Genomic DNA, 19,159 nt, shown 5'->3' on the forward strand with positions numbered 1-19,159 from the left:
GCACAGTACCTGATACATAGCAAGATACTTAATATATTTTCATTGACTGATAATGCAAACACAAGAGCCAAGAGAAACAGAGAAAAGCAAATGCATATGAATAACAGGAAGCAGCTAGATGATGAAGTGCTTACATTCTAAATGATAAAAAAAAGAACTATATAATCCAACTGACTCCCAAGAGAGGGAATTAAGTAGTGCAGAGACCAGGAATGGCTTTTCTTTTCTTTTTTGGTTTTAACAGAAAAAAAGACTAGGCACACAAGACTCAGAAGAAACTGAACATAATAGTATAATTCTCCAAACACTAGAGTAAGGACTTTACAAAGATGAGAAAACTGGAAAGCAGTCTAAAAAAAAAATAGATTAAGATCAACACCTCACATATAAAAGGGGAGAGAGAGAGAAGCAAGGAAGGAAATACTTATCATAGCTATGGATAAAAGAAGAGATCTTGACTAAACAAAGAATAGAGAAGATGAAATGGGCAATTTTGATTATATAAAATTGAAAAGCTTTTGTAAAAAAAAAATCAATACAGTTAAAATTAGAAAGGAGTCAGTTAACTGGTAAAATTTTTGCATTAAGTTTCCCCGGTAAAGGTCTACTCTCTCAGATAAATAGGGAACTGATTCAAATATCTAAGATGAAGAGCCATTTCCCAATGGCCAAAGGATATGAGCAGGCATTTCTCAAAAGAAGAAAATTAAGCAATGAACCACAATAAGACAAAAAATTGCTCCAAAACAATAATAAGAGAAATGTAACCTAAAATAACTTTGAGGTTCCACCTCACACTCATCAGATTGGCAAAGATGACCAAATTAATGACAATTTGGGGGGTGGGCTATGGGAAACAAGCACACTAGGAAACTAGGTGGTATGGACAGAGTGCTAGACCTGGAGTCAGTAAGATCCGAATTCAAATCCTACCTCAGACACCTGTGTGACCTTGAGTGTCAACCTCTCTGTACCTCAATTTCTTCATCTGTAAAATAAGGGGCATCTATGGGTCCTTCCAGCTTTCAGTTCATGATCCTATGATCCTATATTGCTCTGCTATTGCACTGTAAATCATTCCAACCATTCTTGAAAATAATTTGAAATTATACCTCCTACCACAGATGAGCTAACTTAGCAGATTGTATACCCAAAAGAGATCAAAGAAATAGGGAAAACATGTGCATGTACACAAATATTTATAACAGCTTTTTCAACGCAAAAAAACCCCTGGAAATAATGACTGAACAAATGGTGGCATATAAAAAATAACAAACTATTATTTCCCATAAGAAATTACAAAAGAAGCAGATTCAAAGAAATCTGGGAGAACTTTCATGAAATGATTCTGAGCAGAAATGATTCAGGCAAGCAGAACTGGAAGAATAATTTATACAATACCAATACAAAACAACTGTGAAAGATTTGTGAACTATGATCAATGCAATGACTAAGCTTGACTCTAGAGGACTGATAATGCCCAATTCTGGGCAGAGAGGTGATAGACTGGAGGAGCACAAAGAGGAGGCCAATGTAGCAATCTGCTTTGATTGACTGCACTCACTTGCTACAAGACAGGACTTTTATATGCTAGGATAGGTAAAAGAGTAATGAAGAATTTAGGAGGAATATGGTGACAGCAAAACAAAAAAAAAAGGGAGTGGAAGAAAATTCAACAGGAGACACCGAAAACAAGCAGGACACAGTGTTGGAACTACTAGAAAAATTATATATTATATATATTCTTTAAAAACATGTTGTCCATATGCAAACTGTTTTTCTGAAATGTTCATATTTGTTGATATTTATCAAGTTTCCATGATGATAGTAATGATTTTTCTTTTTTAAAAAAGAATTTAGGGAAGTGTGATTGCATGGTGGGTGAAGCTACTGTGGTAAACTTATAAGAGTTCATGGCTAAGAGTCTCACAGCATGAGCAGGCGTGAAGGGGTTGAAATCTTCATCATTCAAGGACAGAACCATATCCACATGACCTCAGATACAATGGACATTATAGTGACTTGGTACTTTATGCAAAAACTTTCTCCCTCTTTGATCCCACCCCCTCATTGGGGATCACTCGCATTTGGCTGACAATTAGAAGAGACAGAGAAGGAACCAAAGAGGTTTGACAGTCAAGTTGGGTGCAGGGAGGTACCATAGAAGTTTCAAGCTCAGAGATGAGCCTCTAATTTCTGGGAACTGCTTTTGAATCCACTCTCCTTGTGCGATGACATATATCTAGTACCACTGAGCAGTCAGAAATACCTACCAGCAACAGGAGAATGGCGAAGTTGTTTTCAGTAGCTGGTAAGACATAAGATAGCACCTGGATTGCTCAGACTAGAGTAAGAAGGGAAATCAGTGACTGAATCCAGATTTGCATTGGCAGCATTGGAGAAGTTTGCTAATTCCTGTATTGAGGAAGTCATGTGGACTCTCACACTGGGGACATGAATGGCTGCTGGAACCTTGAATTGTATTGCAAACTTCCTGAGTTTGGGTCATAGGTACAATTGCTTAAAGTCTGCTTAACTGCAAGAGAAGCTATAGGGATATGGTGTATATTCTATCATGAACTGTATGATGGCTTTTATTCACTGTAGTCCAAAAGTGAAAATAATGGAAACAGTATCCAAGCATGACTATTTATTTGCATGGGTGGCTAAGTCCATGATGCTGAGGTCACATGACTAAGGATTCGAGAAACACAGAAGATTGAAAAAAGAGGCAGGGATGCTGGTAAGTGGGGCCAAAGAACAATTTTCTAATTGAGTAAATTCATACTAACCATACCCTTTGATTTGTTATTCAAAGGTGAATGTAGACACCCAGGGAAATTCAGAGTTGGAAGACAGAAGGTACTCATTCTCTAAGAAACAAAGAAATCTTGTTATTTACTCAGAAAATCCCCTCAGTGGGTAGAAGCACATAGCCATTAGGGTGAGTATGGGGCTTCCCATATACTGGGCCTTTTGGAGAATTGGATCAGGTTAGTGGCTAACAATGCTACTTGGTGGCTAAATTTATGACAGACAGCAAGAATTTGATACAATACAGTTAGCTATCATAATAATGACATGAGAGCTAAGGAATTCTAGTTCAGATAGTTGTAGTTATTGGTGCACAAAATAAACTGGATGTTGGAGGTAAAGAAAGGAGTTATAGTTTATATATTCCATTGAAGCTTAAAATTGTAGGCTTTTGGAACACCTTATATAAGTAAACCTACATGCTTATCTTTGTTTCAGATTAACAAATGTATTCGTTCATTCATTCATTCAAGGTAAGCAAGGTATCTGAAAAGAAGCAGGCAAATTTGACCTCACTGAAATCACAAAGATATTGACCAGAATATATAATATGATGTGATGTGATATAATATATGTCATTGGAAGGGTTTACCTTAATTTCAAAGAAATGAATTTAGTAAAATGGGATAAAGTAATGTTGAATATTAAGGGAAGAGATTCCTGTGGGCTAGTCCAGGGGTCAGAGGCAGAGGGAAGGCAGAGAGCATGGTTGGGTACTTAACATTTTACTTACAATTAAGGGGAGCAGAACCAAAGTAACATTGTCATCAGAATATACCAAAGATAAGGAAGAGAGAAGAGGAAATGCAAGAAAGGTCACAAGCCTGCCTGGGAGCATGGACAGTGTGGGGAGATAGTTCAATTCTGTCGATATTTTCTAGAGTAGAGGTTCTTCACCCTTTGTGGAACATGGACCTCTTAAGCAGTCTGAGAAACCCATGGACCACTTCACAGCAGAATATCTTTAAATGTATAAAATAAACTATGTATGGTGTCAAAGGAAACCAATGACACCAAAGTAGTTTAGAATACTAAAAAAAAAACCCATGGACCTCAGTTTCAGAATTTCTGTTAGGTGTTCAGATATTCTCTGTCTCTATCTCTCTCTCTCCCTCCCTCCCAAACACAAAATATCTAACGATTTTGGGCTTGCCTTAAGGATGATTTTAGATTTCTAAATGCAGGAACCATCATTAGGAACTTCACTTCTGGATCACCAATCACAGAGTTAGAACTGGAAGGGACCTTAGAGGTCACTGAGTCTAACCCTTAATTTGATAGATAAGGAAAGTGAGCTTCCAAGAGTAGAAACGACTTACCCAAGGTCACAAAGGTGGTAAGCAGCAAAGGCAGAATCCAAACCCATGTCCTCTGACCTCAAAATCAAATTTCTTACCATCACACCACTCTCCCCTACAAGTTCTAACTATGGAAGATGTACTTGTTTGGGGATGGAAATGACACAAGCTTTGGGAAGAAATTATGATTGATGAGAGGAAAGACAGGTGTAGTTTGACATGCACCTCAAATTTTGGGATAGTAGATTTCAAAGGGTTCACAGAAGAGTTAAGTAGGATCCAATGGCCTAGAATTATACAGGACATCAGCCTAAGAGGGATGGGAAATATCAATAAAGAAAATTCTGAAGACAGAAAGAAAAACAATTAGGGAAAGGAAAAGGGATTTTTTGTGTTGTTTTTAAGAAAGAAGCTAATGTGGATGCATAAGAGACTCATAGGACAATTTTTGGAGGGCAAGGGCAAGTCACAGAGTGTCATTCTGGTACTAATCACACCAACACTCCCAGAATATGATGTGATGCGTATCATTTAGTTGGTGCTTAATAAATGAGATGAATTAAGAGCTTGCCATAGTCCTGTACAAAGAGTATCCAGAGGACTCAAATTTAGCATTTGTGGAGGTTTCCAAGGAAAGCCAAGGATAATGCAAAGACTTTTTTCCAGTTATACCAGAGGAGAGGTGCAATGCTTGGGGTGACTGGGACAATGAGAACTGCTTGTTCTAATTCTGCTCCCATTTTCTCTTCCAAGGAGAAAGATCTTTGGACTGGAGAAAACCAAATAAAAAACAGGGAGTTGATACCAAAGATAGGAAGATAGTAGGGAACAATTAGCTGCCCTTAAGTTCAATCAATGGATGACATCTAATGAAGCTAAAAGGACTGAGAGATGTGATTGCTGAGCCATGGTTATTAATTTTTTAAAGGTTATGAGTTATAGAAGAAATATTACAGGTCTGGAAAAGCACTAATGGTGTCCTGATGATCAAAAAGTGAAGAGAAGAGATTCTTTAAACTATACACCAGTGAGGTTGACTTTGATTCCTGGCAAAATTCTACATGATACTCTTAAAGGGATGGTTAGCAAATGTCTAGAAAAGGAAGGAGCAATCAAAGAAATCCATAATGGTTTCATCAAGAAGTCATGCTAGACTAACCTTATGTCCTTTTTCTTATTAATAGGGTTACTAGATTGGTACATCAGGGGGATGTTGTGAATAAAGTTTATCTACATGTTCATCGAGCAATTCATGTAGTCATGCACGCAATTCTAGTGGAAAAGATGGAGACAAACTAGAAAAGTATAATTAGATGAGTTTGGAAATGGTTGAATGAATGAACTCAGATAGCACCTATTGATGGGTCAATGTCAAGTGGGAAGGAAGTTTCTAGAGGAATGTCTTGGGGATCTATCCTTGGCCCTGCTGTTTGACATTTTCATAAATGACTTAGATGAAGGCATAGATGTAATTCTCATGCTTTCACAAACTGCCTCCAGTCTCTCTCCACTTGTCTATCCTCCACTCATCTGGCAAATTCCTCTTCTAAAGAACAGGTCTGACAATATCATTTCCCTATAATAAACTCAGTTGGCTTCTAATTACCTCCAGCTTCAAATATAAAATCCACTGACTTTTAAAGTCCTCCATAACCTGGTCCCTTCCTACCTCTCCATCTTCTCATACCATATTACATCACACATACTCTGTGATCCAATGACACCGGCCTCCTAGTTGTTCCTTCAACAAGACACTCCATCCCTTGACTTAGAGCATTTTCACTGGCTCTCCCCCAGGGTTAGAATGTTCTCCCTCCTCATTGCTATCTCTTGACTTCCTGGTTTTCTTCAAGTCCCAGCCAAAATCCTACCTTATACAAGAATCCCTTCTAGATCCCTTTCACATAGCATTGCCTTTCCTCTAAGATTATTTCTACTTTATCCGTTATATATCTGGTTTGTACATAGTTGGCATGTTGTCATACCCTTAGACTAGGAGCTCTCTGTGTTATCAGGAAGAGTTTTTTTCCTCCCTTTGTATTCCTAGCACTTAGCATCATGCCTGGTACACAGAAGGCTCTTAAATAAATGTTTGTTGACTTGACTTATCAAATTTATAGATGATGCTGTGTGAGGAAGGAGAGACAATACATTGGATGATAGCATCAATATTTAAAACAATTTCTCAAGCAGAAGGTGAATGATGCTGGCCTTTAAAAGAGAGAAATGTGAACTCTTTCAGTTGCATACAAAAACCCCAATTGTACAAATATCACATGGGAGAGGGAGTTAGTTGTTGGCTAAACAACAATTGAGATGAAAAGACCTCAGGGTTTTAGCAGACTAAATTCACCATGAATTACCTGAGTAATACGGCAGTTAAAAAAAGATTCTGAATTCTTAGGCTCCAGTGAAAGAGACGGCAGGCAGAGGCCTGTTCTCCTCTGCTTTGGTCTGATCACATTGGGAACGTTGTAGTCCTTCCTGGGTACCACATTTTAAGAAGGATGTTAATAAAATCTGGAGGAAAGCTATTAGAGTAATACTGCCAGCAGTGATTTGTAGTCATCCAAAAGCCAACTTGGCTGTCTGGGCCTTACTTTCTTCATATGCATAATGAGGGCATTGGAATAAATGACCCTGAAGGTCCCTTCCAACTCTAGAAATATGATTCCACCATCAATCTGATTCATTGAACCCCCTCCTGGGAACCTCCCAAATGGGCACCTCCTGGGTGTTAGGCTTTCTTTGTTCCCAACACAGGAGTAATGATGACCATGATGGTGGTGGGATTCAAAACTGTGTCATATGATGACAATAAGTTGAAGGGTCTTAGCGACATCAGATGGAGACATCAGATGATGTGACTGGTGTTCTCGGAAAACTGAACTAAGGGCTATCATGTGAAGGATGATTTGATTCATTCAAAGGATGGTTTGAATGGGTGACTATCTCTGGAGGTCTCGGAGGGAAGACTGGATGACCACCTCTCAGAGTGTGGATGGCAGAATTTTTGTTTCAGGACTTGGACTATGTGGTTTTTAAGAGTCCTTCTAAGACTGAACTTTTCAGCTGGCTCCCTCCCTTCCTTCTCAATCCCTGAAAACCATGTTGACAATGCTTGAATTTAATATTTCATTAACAGATAAAGCATGCAAGGCAACATTACACTACAGCAATAAGAAACATTCTAAAATATTCATACGGTTCTGCTTACGCTTTCTCAAATAGAATAATATGAGCTTCCTGTGAAAAGAAAGTCTCTTATTTTGTTCTTTGTCTACCATTCAAGTCCACTGAGAAATTCTGATCATAATATCTAGGAAGTCTCGGCCCGATACTCGACATGATTCAACCCAAGTGACTAAGTAGAATGGAGATAAAAAGTCTCTTAGTTAAGACAGTTCATTTCATTCTAATATGCAGAGAAATTTAAAAGCAGCTACGGGGGGGAAGAGGGGGGCACAGTGAATCAATGACAAAAAGAGTAAGTGGAATGATCTTGCCAAATGAAGCAAAGGTTAATGTGTTGATAAGGGCTCTCATTAAAGAAAACGTCAAATTTACTTAATTGACAAAAAGGCAAATCTCAAAAGGAAATAATGGAACTATGCAGAAACTCATGCAGAACAAGGCACTGGAGTAATTCCAGTTCAGGTTAAACTGAAGAGGCTAAGAGAATCAGAAGTTCTATCTCTACAGAGCTCCAGCAACCAAGCCTAGCCTTCACTGCCAACATGACTGAGTCAAACTAGGATGGTGGGGACTAGCCATCCTCGGAAGAAGGCCCATTGCTCTGCAACTCATTCTTCAAGGTATTAGTTTTTGGGGTAAAAAAATTAGTTCTACTTCTATTCTTTCTTGGAACCAGGAGGTCCCTCTGAGTTGAAGATGGAAGGGCTGAGAAAGCTGGTTACATGCATTTCTATTCCAGTCTCTCACTGCTGGGGTGAAAGCAGATGAAAATTCCTTCGGGAGCTCTGCCTTCATTTCTTCTAAAAATTGGAGACTGTAACTTAGTTGTGCTCACAGGAAGGCTCCAGGGTTATAGCTCAGTCTGTCTTGAAAAGCAATAGGAAGAGGAATATTTTAGGCTCATACTAGTGGGTACTCAGGGCTGGGGTTGAGCTCAGCAATGGGACATGACCATGGGACAGAAGGACTTGATGACTATGCCTTCCGTACACTGGGCTCAACTCGTGACAAGCAAGAGAGAATTAGCTTCTCCTCACATTAAATTGCTTATCTTCCCAGGCAAGGAGATAACCTGGTCTTTAAAACTGCCAGAGTCATTTCTGAAAATGTTACTTGAATGGACAGTGTAGAATGAGTCAGACGATGTTCAAGTAACTTATGACATTAACAGCTTAAAAAAGTGAGAATGACAGTATCCAAATTCTTCATTGCATTTAGGATCTTAAAAAAACCCACAACAACTTGTGGTAAGTTTAGCTTAGTAAAAGACAAGCTCATCTAAATTAGAAATCAAAATCAAAGATAAGCATTAGATTTATTTCTGAACATTATAACCTTGGGTAATTTGAAAACATAAATGCTTAAAATGATGGAGACATTTGCTACTCTTAAAAGAAACAAAAGGTTTTGATATGTGTCTATCTTTTGTCGTTGTGGTTCTGAGCTTGTGACTTCACTGCTAGAAGGAAATCCCCTAATGCTGATCTGCAACTCATAAGGGCACAGCCCAAGACAGAGACAGGTTAAGCAACTTGACTTGGGTCATCCTAGATATTATAATCAGAATTTCCCAGTGGACTTCAATGATAGAGAACAAAATGAGAGACTTTCTTTTCATAGAAAGCTCATATTATTCTTCCCATCTGCAAAGCCAGTCCATTCACTGCCATGCTATTCTGCTTCTCCAAATACATCTCTAAGGCCGGGGCTCTTAACCAGGGGTCCATTAAAACAACAACAACAACAACAAATGAAAAACAAAGACCACATTTCGGTGGTTATGTTTCAATATGATTAGTTTCCTCTGTAATCCTATGGATTTTATACGTTTATAAACATGATTCTGAAAAAGGATTTATAGACGTCACCAGACTGCCAAAGAACTCCAAGATGTTAAAAAAAAAAAAAAAAGGTTAAGAACTTGGGAAATGTTTGCAACCATAAACTGAATTTAATTTCCAGGCCACTAGGTGATTTTTTCCCCCCAAAAAAAGTTTTCTTGTAATCCGATAACCCTAGAATCACTTTTAATCCATAAACCCAGGGCAAGGGGAGTTGAGAAGGGCCCCTGCTTTTGAAGGCCCCCAACACCCCCAGGCTGTTTTGGAAAGAACTAGGTCTGGGTCTATGTTTAAAATGAGGACTATGTTGGACACATTTAAATGTAACTTAATTTTACTCTAACCAGAAAAGTTATAACAATTATACAGAAGAAAAATTACAGATAAATGTCAAAAGGAAAATAAAGGATTTTTCCATCTGTCCAACATTTTTTATGTTAAAAAATGGCCAACTTTCCGTACTCACTACAGATGTTTTTTTCTTTTTTCCTGTAGAAAGCTGAGTTATTTTCAATTTTAAAAAATGAGGTGAGAAAAGAGAAATAGCTTGCTGAGCAACTTTATCATTCTGAAGGTGAGAATCTCATTCGTGGTGGGAAGCATCTATAGTGAGTGAACTTGGAGGGCTAAGCCAGCAAAGACATCCTCCAGCTTGTCAGCCTCAATGCATTCTTACAATCAGGATGGCCCTCTGAACTCATGGCAGGGCCAGGACTGGAGATCTCCCAGTTTCATTCTTATCTCTATCACTGACAGGCACCAAGAGAATGTGTAAAAGTCCTTCCAACAGCCATGTCTGGTTTTCTTCTTCTACAAAACGAGGATCATAAAAACTTAGCTTTGTCAAACAGAAAGGGTCTATGGTGATAATTAATCAAAACCTTGCAGATTAAAAAACTCATTATAACATGGTATACTCAGAGCATAAAGAGCATCCATATTTACTATCCCAAAGGTTCACATAATGACCTTCGGAGAAGCACCCCCAGGCTGATGCCACTGGGAAGTTATGTAGCCTCCTCCTAACCTCCTCCTTATTCAGAGCCCCCTGGGCCACTGATGGAAGAAGTGGTCCACTTGGGACAGTTGGAAAGATGGACAGCATAGAACGTGCTAGGAAATAGGGCTGGACAGAGCTAATCCTCTAAAAAAAGGTGAGGCATCATAGAGGAAATGGGTTTTACAATAACAAGGGTGGGATTCTTTCAGGCCCTGACAACCGAACACTTAGATGCTGTACTAGAGAGAGACTTGTATGGGTTTAATAATCTCATGGAACTACAGGAGCTGGGTGGCACCTTAGAGATCATCTGGTCCAATCTCCTTATTTTACAGATGAGGAAACTGAGACCCAGAGAGATGAAATTACTTTTCCAAGGACAAATAGGTGGCTAATGGGAGCTTCAGAACTTGAACCCAGGTCCTCTGACTCCAGTCATAGTGCTCAACACTGCATCATCTTGCTTCTCTACTTGGTCAGGCGGATCACAACCACAACATAATGGGTCACTGACAGTGGAAAAGCAACAAAAACTGTGATTCAGTGTCAGGGAAGGCAGAAGAAGAGGAAGCTGATGGAGGATGGGAGGAGAAAACTCTTGGGAATCTGGTTGGATTCCATGCTTTAGAAAGACCAGAGGCTCAGCTAATGGGTCCTGTGAACCTAGACTCAAGGCAGAATACAAACATGGAATCATGTCGTCTCAGAGACTATTTTTCCCAATGGTGTGAGCAGCTCAGACCAGGACAAAACCCCCAAAATAAGTAACCCCTCCCCAAACAAAAGTCTCTGCCCTCAAGGAGCTCCCATTTTACTGTCTTTGTCATAAAGACACAGACACATTGAAGATACAACGATCCTGCATTTTATGTTGTTCTAGTTTCTCTGGCCTCCCCTCCCAGGTAGAAGTCCAAGACCAAGGATGCCCAAGTGCTTCAAATCTTCCACTTTCCTTGAGGTCCCATCAGCCCTACTTGAAGATTTCTTGAGTAAGTGGCTCCATCCTCCCTTGCCCCTCCATGACAGTCCCCAGCAATAGTCTTACAACCACAGAGCTCCTAGATTTGGTACTTCTGGCTAGTTGTTCTCCTGACTTTCACACATTTAGAGACTTCAACATTTCTGCTACCTCACTGAGTTTTTCTTTTTTTTTTTCTTTTTTATTTATTCATTCATTCATTCATTTATTGTTCTACAATCACTACCAAAAAGCTTATATTTTTACCCCCTGCATATCCCCCACCATCCCCCTCCCTCCCCAAGATGTCATACAATTCTATATATGATCTACATATACTTTCCTACCGAATACATTTTTACTATAGTAATGCTGTATAGCCGAACTAAAATAAATGGAAGAACTCATATAACAAATCAAAACATCACACACACACACACACACACACACACACACACACATACAAACAAGATCTGCTACATTCTGCGAATGAATTCCATAGTTCTTTCTCTGAGTGAGGAAGGCATTTTGCCTTAGAAAACCATTGGGAATTATTATTTTTTTTAAGTTCTTGCGTTATTACGAAGTTCCAAGTCTACCAGAAAAAAACTCTCGCACACTGTGGTTGTTGCTGTGTGCAAATTTCTCCTGGTTCTGCTCCTTTCACTCAGCATCAGATCATATAAGTCCTTCCAGGCCTCTCTGAAGTCTTCCTGTTCATCATTTTTCTTTTAGCACAATAGTATTCCATTACATTCATATGCCATAATTTATTCAGCCATTCCCCAATTGATGGGCATCCCCTTGATTTCCAGTTCTTGGCCACCACAAAGAGAGCTGCTATAAATATTTTTGTACAAATGGGACCCTTTGCATTTTTATGATCTCTTGAGGATATAGTCCTAGAAGCAGTATTGCTGGGTCAAAGGGTATGCACATTTTTGTAGCCCTTTGGGCATAGTTCCAAATTGCTTTCCAGAATGGTTGGATGAGCTCACAGCTCCACCAACAATGAATTAGTGTTCCAACTCTCCCACATCCTCTCCAACATTTATCATTTTCCGGTTCCATCATGTTTGCCAGTATTATAGGTGTGATGTGGTACCTCAGAGTTGTTTTGATTTGCATCTCTCTAATCAAAAGTGATTAGAGCATTTTTTCATATGATTATAGATATCTTTAATCTCACTGAGTTTTTCTTCCCAAGGCCATGGGTTCTTTGTTCGTCCTTTCCCCCTGTTCTTTAATAAGGCTCTACAAGCTCATTCTCTGGAGCCATAATGGTGCACTCATTTTCCTATAATCTTGCCCCAGTGCTTTCAAAAGTTCTTTGCTAGGATGGATTCAAGTATGCTGGTGTCTTCTCCATGACCCTTTTTCTTAGGTATGGTTGGCATCTCCTGACCCAAAACAATCTTGCCTTGAACCTTTGGCATTTCATTTCTGGTTTGCCCTATGTCTTCCATGTCCTGTAACCACAAATATATCTTTAATGTTCTTTTCCTCTACTTTATCAAATCCTGTTTGAGAAGTACAAACCTCTGCTGCTTGTATATAACTTCCTTGTTGTCCTTCGCCTTCCCCATCTCCTCTGCTGACTCTTTGGGTGTCTTTCATAGGTTGCTTAGTCCTTATTATCCAGAGTCTTCTCTATACTAGTCTTTTCATGGTCATATGCACTGGATTTGTAGTTAGGAAGCCAAAGGTTCGAACCCTGCCCCATGTGATTCTGGGCAAGCTCCATAAGCTGTCTTGGCCTTGGTGTTCTCCACTGTAACAGAGATATTAACAGTCTTTACCTAATAGAACCCAGTGAAATAGTCCAGGTAAAGCCACTTGGGATAGGATAGAAGTGAACTTTTCATTTCACTGGCCTAGAGGATTCCTAATAAGGAAACCCCTTCTGCCAACAGTAATTGGCACCTTCTCTGCACCTTGAGAGAGTTGCCTGGCACACTGAAGGGTGGTAACTTGCCTAGGGTCACACAACCAGGATGGGCCAGCAGCCAAACTGGAACCCAGTGCTTCTTAACTCCTAGACCAACTGGGTCTCTATTAACTACAAAATGGTGCTTGACCACCCTTACCCTGAAACCTAGATAAATGTCAGTTGTTCTTCGGATATTGTTGTATTTTCCTTTTCTTCTATAAGACATGCACATAAATAAATACACATATACGTATATGTAGATATGTGTATATATATGCATATTTAGACTTCTGCCGATTTTTCTTCAGCTGGCTACTGTGGCTGTATCCTTAAGTCATTCCCTATTTAATCTTTCTTTGTTGTTCATTTATTAGTCCTGTAAGACTTCCTTAGAGCTGGCTCTCTTTCCCTTCATCCAGAGGAAATACTAGCTCAAGAGAGAGCAACTTGTCTAAGAGAAGGATTTGAGTTCTGAATACAGAAGTCTCATCCTTGCTCTCTTGGACTTCTCCCTTGATTCATTTCTCTCCCGGCTTCCCTTCACAAAGTTATTTCCCTGGAACCTCACAAGAGTCATGGGCATCTCTTTCATCTTCCTCATGTTCTTTCTTACTATGGGGCCTCTTTTCCTTTGCTTTTTCCCCCTTCACCTTCAGTATTTCCCTCCACTTCCTGGAGTTCCCCACTCTCTTGGCCCTCCTTGGGGCTGACATGTGCAGGTCGGGGGTTCCAGGTGGCTGAGAGGCAGCTGCCAGTCCTTTTATTGTGACACACTCTTACGATATTGATAGACAATGACTTTCTTCTTGGAGATTACAGGCAGCCTCCTCTGGCCTGAGGAATGCTGTGTCCTTCACTTTTGAGATGTATTTCCTGCTTACCAATTACTATTCCAAGACCACTTCCTGAGGCACCTTTAGAGCTTAGCTGTTCCCTAAACCTACCAGAAACTTTCTCTACCTTTTGATGAAAAGCACCTGGTGCAGCCATCCCCTCCCTCCCCTTGTATTAGTGCTGGTTCATGCTTATGCTCCTTCTTCCAGTCCAAACCCCAATTCAAGGGCCACTTGACTGGGACTATGAATACATCACAAAACCCAGCTCACCTCTCCTTTCTATTGCTTCATGAATTTATGAATTTCTATTGCTTCAGAATTTATGAAGTGAATCTTCATAAAGAATCCTCCTTGGTGGGGTCCCCTGGCTGGCCTGTCTCCACCCAGAGTCCATCCAGGACCTCTTTTCCTGTCTTCTCTGGTAACCCTTATGAAAAGCAAACACAGACAAAGCCTCTGTATCTGCTTGCTCTACTTTCCCCACAGTGCCTACCTCTGTACAGATCTGCCCTGAGTCCTATCTGTTCTTGCTCATTGCCAGCCCACTCTGCCCTCCTTCCTCTTTGTTCCCCTGTGCACAGCTGAGAGCTGGTCCTCACTAGGCCCTTGTCTGAAGGATGGGCGAACCAGTTCAGAGCTGGGCTCATCCACATTCAAAGAGGTCAGATGCTGCTGCTGCTCTGTCCCCATCTCCTGTGCCCTCAGCTGATGCCTTTGGCACCTTCTCCTGAGCTCCACTGATTCACTCTTCCTCATTCCCTCACATGGGTGAAGCTCACCTGAGCTTCATGATGCCATGGTGAGAGAGTATTGTAGCCTCACTTTACAGATGAGGAAATGAGGCCCACAGAGATGAAGTGACCTGTTGAGAGGAGGGTCTGAACTAGAAACCAGACCTCTGACGCTCAGCCCACTATTGTCTCAACCACCATAGCTGCCCCCGTTCCTTTAATTAGCTTAAATTATTTTCAGCTGTCCCTTCATGTCTGTGGCTGCCTTTTTATTTACTTTGCCCAATAATCTGAAGATAGACGCATTTTCTTTCATTCTTGCCTCTTCTTAACTGCCTCATGCTGCAATTACTGAGAGCATCCCTCTGAGTCCCCGACTACTACTGTCCAGCATACTCAAGAAAACATTTTACATCCAGCTGACATTCTGTTTTCTTCCATCCTCTCTCCATTCACCTTTCTTTGTAGCTCACAAAGTTCTTCTAATGTGATCAAATTTTCCAAATACAATAGTCTTCATGATCAAAGTGCTTAGTAACAACCAGTATTTCTGAACATCCTAGAAAATCTAGTATCATGAGAAATTTATATTGTGAAAAGAGCTAGACTTTTTCATAATGACTGTTAGTCAAACCAAAATGATAAAAAAAATAAGGCAAGAAGTCTAATCAAAAAGCAAATTCCTTAACAATCTAGGGTGACAAAAAGGTTCATTACTAAAGGAAAATTACATCAAGTACTCATTGCTAAAGGTTTTTGAAAGGAAAGGATCATCATCATCCCAAACAATCCTTTGGCAGAAATTTAATTGTCAATATGTTATTGGGTAAAAAAGCCAAAATTGTTCATCTCAGCATTTTAACTGATAAGATTCAACTAAGATATTCTCTAGACACATACCTCCCAAACGACCCATTCCAGGTGCCATGGCTAGAGTCACAGGCAGTGCTGAGGTTTAAACCTGGGCTTCCTCTGCCAATGCCCACAGCTCTTCCCTGGTACATCTCCCATCCAACATCCCAGTCACTCGCTCACTCTTACCTCTTCCCGGACCTGATTAAGCTGCTGCATGAGGTGGGTCTGCTCCTCAGTGACTTTTTCTAATTCCTCTGCTTTCTGCTTCATCTCCCTCCGTAAATCTTTGGAAATGGAATCGCAGTTGTCCATCTCCTTCCTCAAGCGAGATTCAAATTCTGTGACCAAGACCTTAAGACTCTGGATCTCCTCTTCTTTTGATGCTGTTTTCTCAGTAAGTTTCATCTGGGTTTCCTGGAGCTTTCTCTCTAGAGAGGCAACTTCCATCCTTAGATCGCTGGTAGCATTTGCTATTAAATCAGTCATCTAGAAGGTAAAGCACTGTTAGTATGCAGGCCACAGATGCTGGATGACGACAGATTGTTTATTTATACTCTTATGACAAACTGTTTAGACAAACTCATTCACTAAACTATGTTAACTGTATAAAAAACAAACTACAGTTTCTTTCTACAGGTTTCCATTTTGCACCCTAAAGTGCTGTCAAACAAAAACTCATTTAGTCTTTAAGAAAATTCTCTAAATTATTGTGGCTGATCTTGATCTTTTTCTAAAAAAATTGATGCACTATTAATAACTTATAAGTAAATCAACTTTCAATTGTGCTCACATCATCTATTGATCAGAATAAGCATGATCAGGTGTCTGGTAAAAGTTGGACTGGACAGATATTGTTCTAGCCCTAACCAATTCGTGCATCAGTATTTGTCATTGGCATGGATGGATAAGTGAGTTAAATGTCACCATCACAATTTGCTTGAGGTTGCAGGCCTCACTGATACACTTATGCTAACCCTCCTTCCTCAGTTATTCCAGGTTTGACTCCTAGACTCTTCTTACCTTTGGGAATGCCTTCATTCAGTGCAAAGTCAGCCCTCAAGGTCAGGGGGTGATGGCCATCCCTCTACCATTCTACCCTTCTCTTATTTCTGTACTTGAGTAGAGCTTAGCTACTAACCCTAGGCACCAAGTGCTGAGCCCCAAAGGCAGGAAAGAGGCAGCCTGCCCTTTGCCCTTCCCCTCTTCCTAGCCAATGCCCAGGCTCCATGCTACAAACCTTCTTCTGAAGCTTCTCCTGCTCTTTCTGATATTGTTTTATTACTTCTTGGTGTTTCTCCTTTTCAATGGTAAGTTCCAGTTTAGCTTCTTCCTTCAGCCGCAAAGCTTGCTCCTGACACTCAGCATGGTGTCGGATCCGCTCTTTATTGAGTTCAAATTCAAGCTGGAAAGCAGAGTTCAGCACACATACACATACAGAGATGCTCATTTTCAGAGCCCAACAAGGACATGGAATTTATTTATAGAAATATTATTTATACAAATTTCATTGCCTATTGAACAGTGAAAAGAAAATCAATGTTATGGAATCTGAGAGGAATAACCAAGGCAGGATCTTTGGACCAAAGAGGAAATAAGTATTCTGCTAGATGGCTGACAGGGACAGTCTGCAGCATTAATGCTTGCACAGACCCAAAGCCAGGGCAAGAACCTGCAGGGCTCAGACCTGGACTTTGCAATGGATTAGACCTCTGGCAGCACTGAAAGCTCTCGGGTCTGTAGGCTGTTCCTGAGATCCTAGAATAGCATGACACTCAATATTCCAAGAAACCAGCATCAGGACCAGCCCACACCTTCCTTCCAGAATTGCACAGAACCAAGCCCTCATATCAAGTCCAAAGTTGGAGGCTGAAAAGAATGAGGAAACAAAGAAGCCCATCTTAATGAGCTAATGTGATGACGGGGATGCTCAGGATCCAGTTACAGAACACAATGACTTCAGAACACCCACGAACCCAGCTTAGAGATAAACTCCAGATTAGCATTCCTGAAAGAAATGAAGGAAGAATTAAAAGAGTTAAAAATGGTTTTATAAATAGATTGAGAACACATAAGAAAAAATGGAAAAGAAATAAGAGCTATGAAAGAAAAAACTGGAAAGCAATTAACAGTTTGGCAGAAGAAACACAAAACTCGACCAAGTAGCAGACTACCTGAAAATCTGCATGGATCATGTAGAAGCACAAGACAACAAGAAATGTTCAAACAAAATCAAAAGGCTGAAAAATAGAAGAAAATGTAAGGTTATTTCAGGGTAAGAAAACAACTGATCTGAAAAAACAGATTGAGGAGAAAAAATTTTAGTAACCATTGGACTAGCTGATGCCATGACCAAAACAAGAGTCTAGAAATCCTATTTCAAAAAATCTTTAAAAAAGAACACTGGCCAAGGTCTCTTAAAATCAGAGGCTAAAGGGAAAACAGAAAGAATCCACCAGTCACCTCCTGAAAAAAAAAAAAACCCAAAATGAAAATTCCCAGGAACACTGCAGCCAAAATTTGGAGTTTCCAGGTCAAAGAAAAAAAATACTGCAAGCAATCAGAAAGAAAGAATCCAAGTACAGAAAAGCCACAGTTAGGATCAACCATCATTTTAGCAGTCACTCCTATGAAGAAGCAGAGAGCTTGGAACAGAATATTCTAGAAGGTCAAAGATATGGGTTTATAGCCAGGAATAACTTACCCAGCAAAACTGAGTATAATGGTACAAGAGAAATGATGGAGTTTTAATGAAATAGAGGACTTCTCAGGATTCCTGATGAAAAGTCCAAAGCTGTAGAAAACCTCTGAAGAACAAACATAGGTGTGAAGAGAAACACAAAAAGGGGTAGGGTGAGGATCATATGAATGAGCAACAATAAAGGACTAACCAAGGATTAAGTATTTACGTTCAAATATGGAGGATGTATGTGTCGCTCCTCTGAACCCTACCTTCTTAGGCTGAATAGAGGGAATTGTTCATTGAAAAGTAAAAATAAGGAACTATTTTTAAAAATAAAGTCAGTGGGAACCATGTGTAAAAAGAGGAAGAATGGAAAAAGTTTGTTCTAGAGATGTACTTTTGGGTCATTTTGTAAATGGTGAGAAAAAAATTAAATGCTGAAAGATAGAACCTATATTATATACTTTATTGTTATGCAATAGGAAATAGATGGCAATGTTCCATTAACAACTACTTCTCTTTCTTAGGAAAGACTTCAGAGCCCTTAGAGTAACATTTCCATGGATAACATTATCATTGCTTAGGTCTAGTGGTCTAGGTTTTAGTCTGATTTATCAATCTAAATGATGACCAACTAATCAAGAGCCATGACCCACAGTAAAGTTATTTGCCACCTTTAATCTAGATAATTGGGCTTATTCAACTGCCAATGTGCCTTCACAATATAAATAAAATATTGGAATGGTTCTAGAGTTGATGGTAATGTTAGGAAAATTCAATTTGCAGTTGCCAATTTATCTAATTACCCTTAGAACACACATTCACACAATGCCAATATATGGATAATACTAGACCAAGTATGAAAGAGATGGTTCTATAAGTTTGAAGGCAAGGTGATAGACATTTCCAAAATAATTTTTAAAAATCAAAACCAACTGTAAAAAGTTTGTTGAGCTGTGAAACAACAGCTGGAAATCATACTTCTCCACCAAAACAGACAGCCAAGTTCACTGTTAAACAT

The 19,159-nt window shown here is 39.7% G+C and overlaps 1 protein-coding gene across 3 annotated transcripts in view; it reads right to left on the reverse strand.

Annotated features, from left to right (window-relative positions):
• The window catches only part of LEKR1 (leucine, glutamate and lysine rich 1), a 180,051-nt gene that overhangs the window by 24,974 nt on the left and 135,918 nt on the right, over positions 1-19,159 (reverse strand). For all 3 annotated transcript variants that reach the window (XR_011969148.1, XM_072618650.1, XM_072618651.1), the window contains 2 exons: positions 16,696-16,860; positions 15,645-15,944 (listed from right to left, as the gene is read on the reverse strand). Coding sequence is in view for 2 of the 3 variants with exons in the window: in XM_072618650.1 (XP_072474751.1) it covers positions 15,645-15,944; positions 16,696-16,860 (465 nt within the window). In the remaining variant the exon portion in view is untranslated. The remainder of the gene's footprint in view (positions 1-15,644; positions 15,945-16,695; positions 16,861-19,159) is intronic.

The sequence above is a fragment of the Notamacropus eugenii genome, chromosome 6 (genome assembly GCF_028372415.1).
Source record: "Notamacropus eugenii isolate mMacEug1 chromosome 6, mMacEug1.pri_v2, whole genome shotgun sequence".
Lineage (NCBI taxonomy): Eukaryota > Metazoa > Chordata > Mammalia > Diprotodontia > Macropodidae > Notamacropus > Notamacropus eugenii.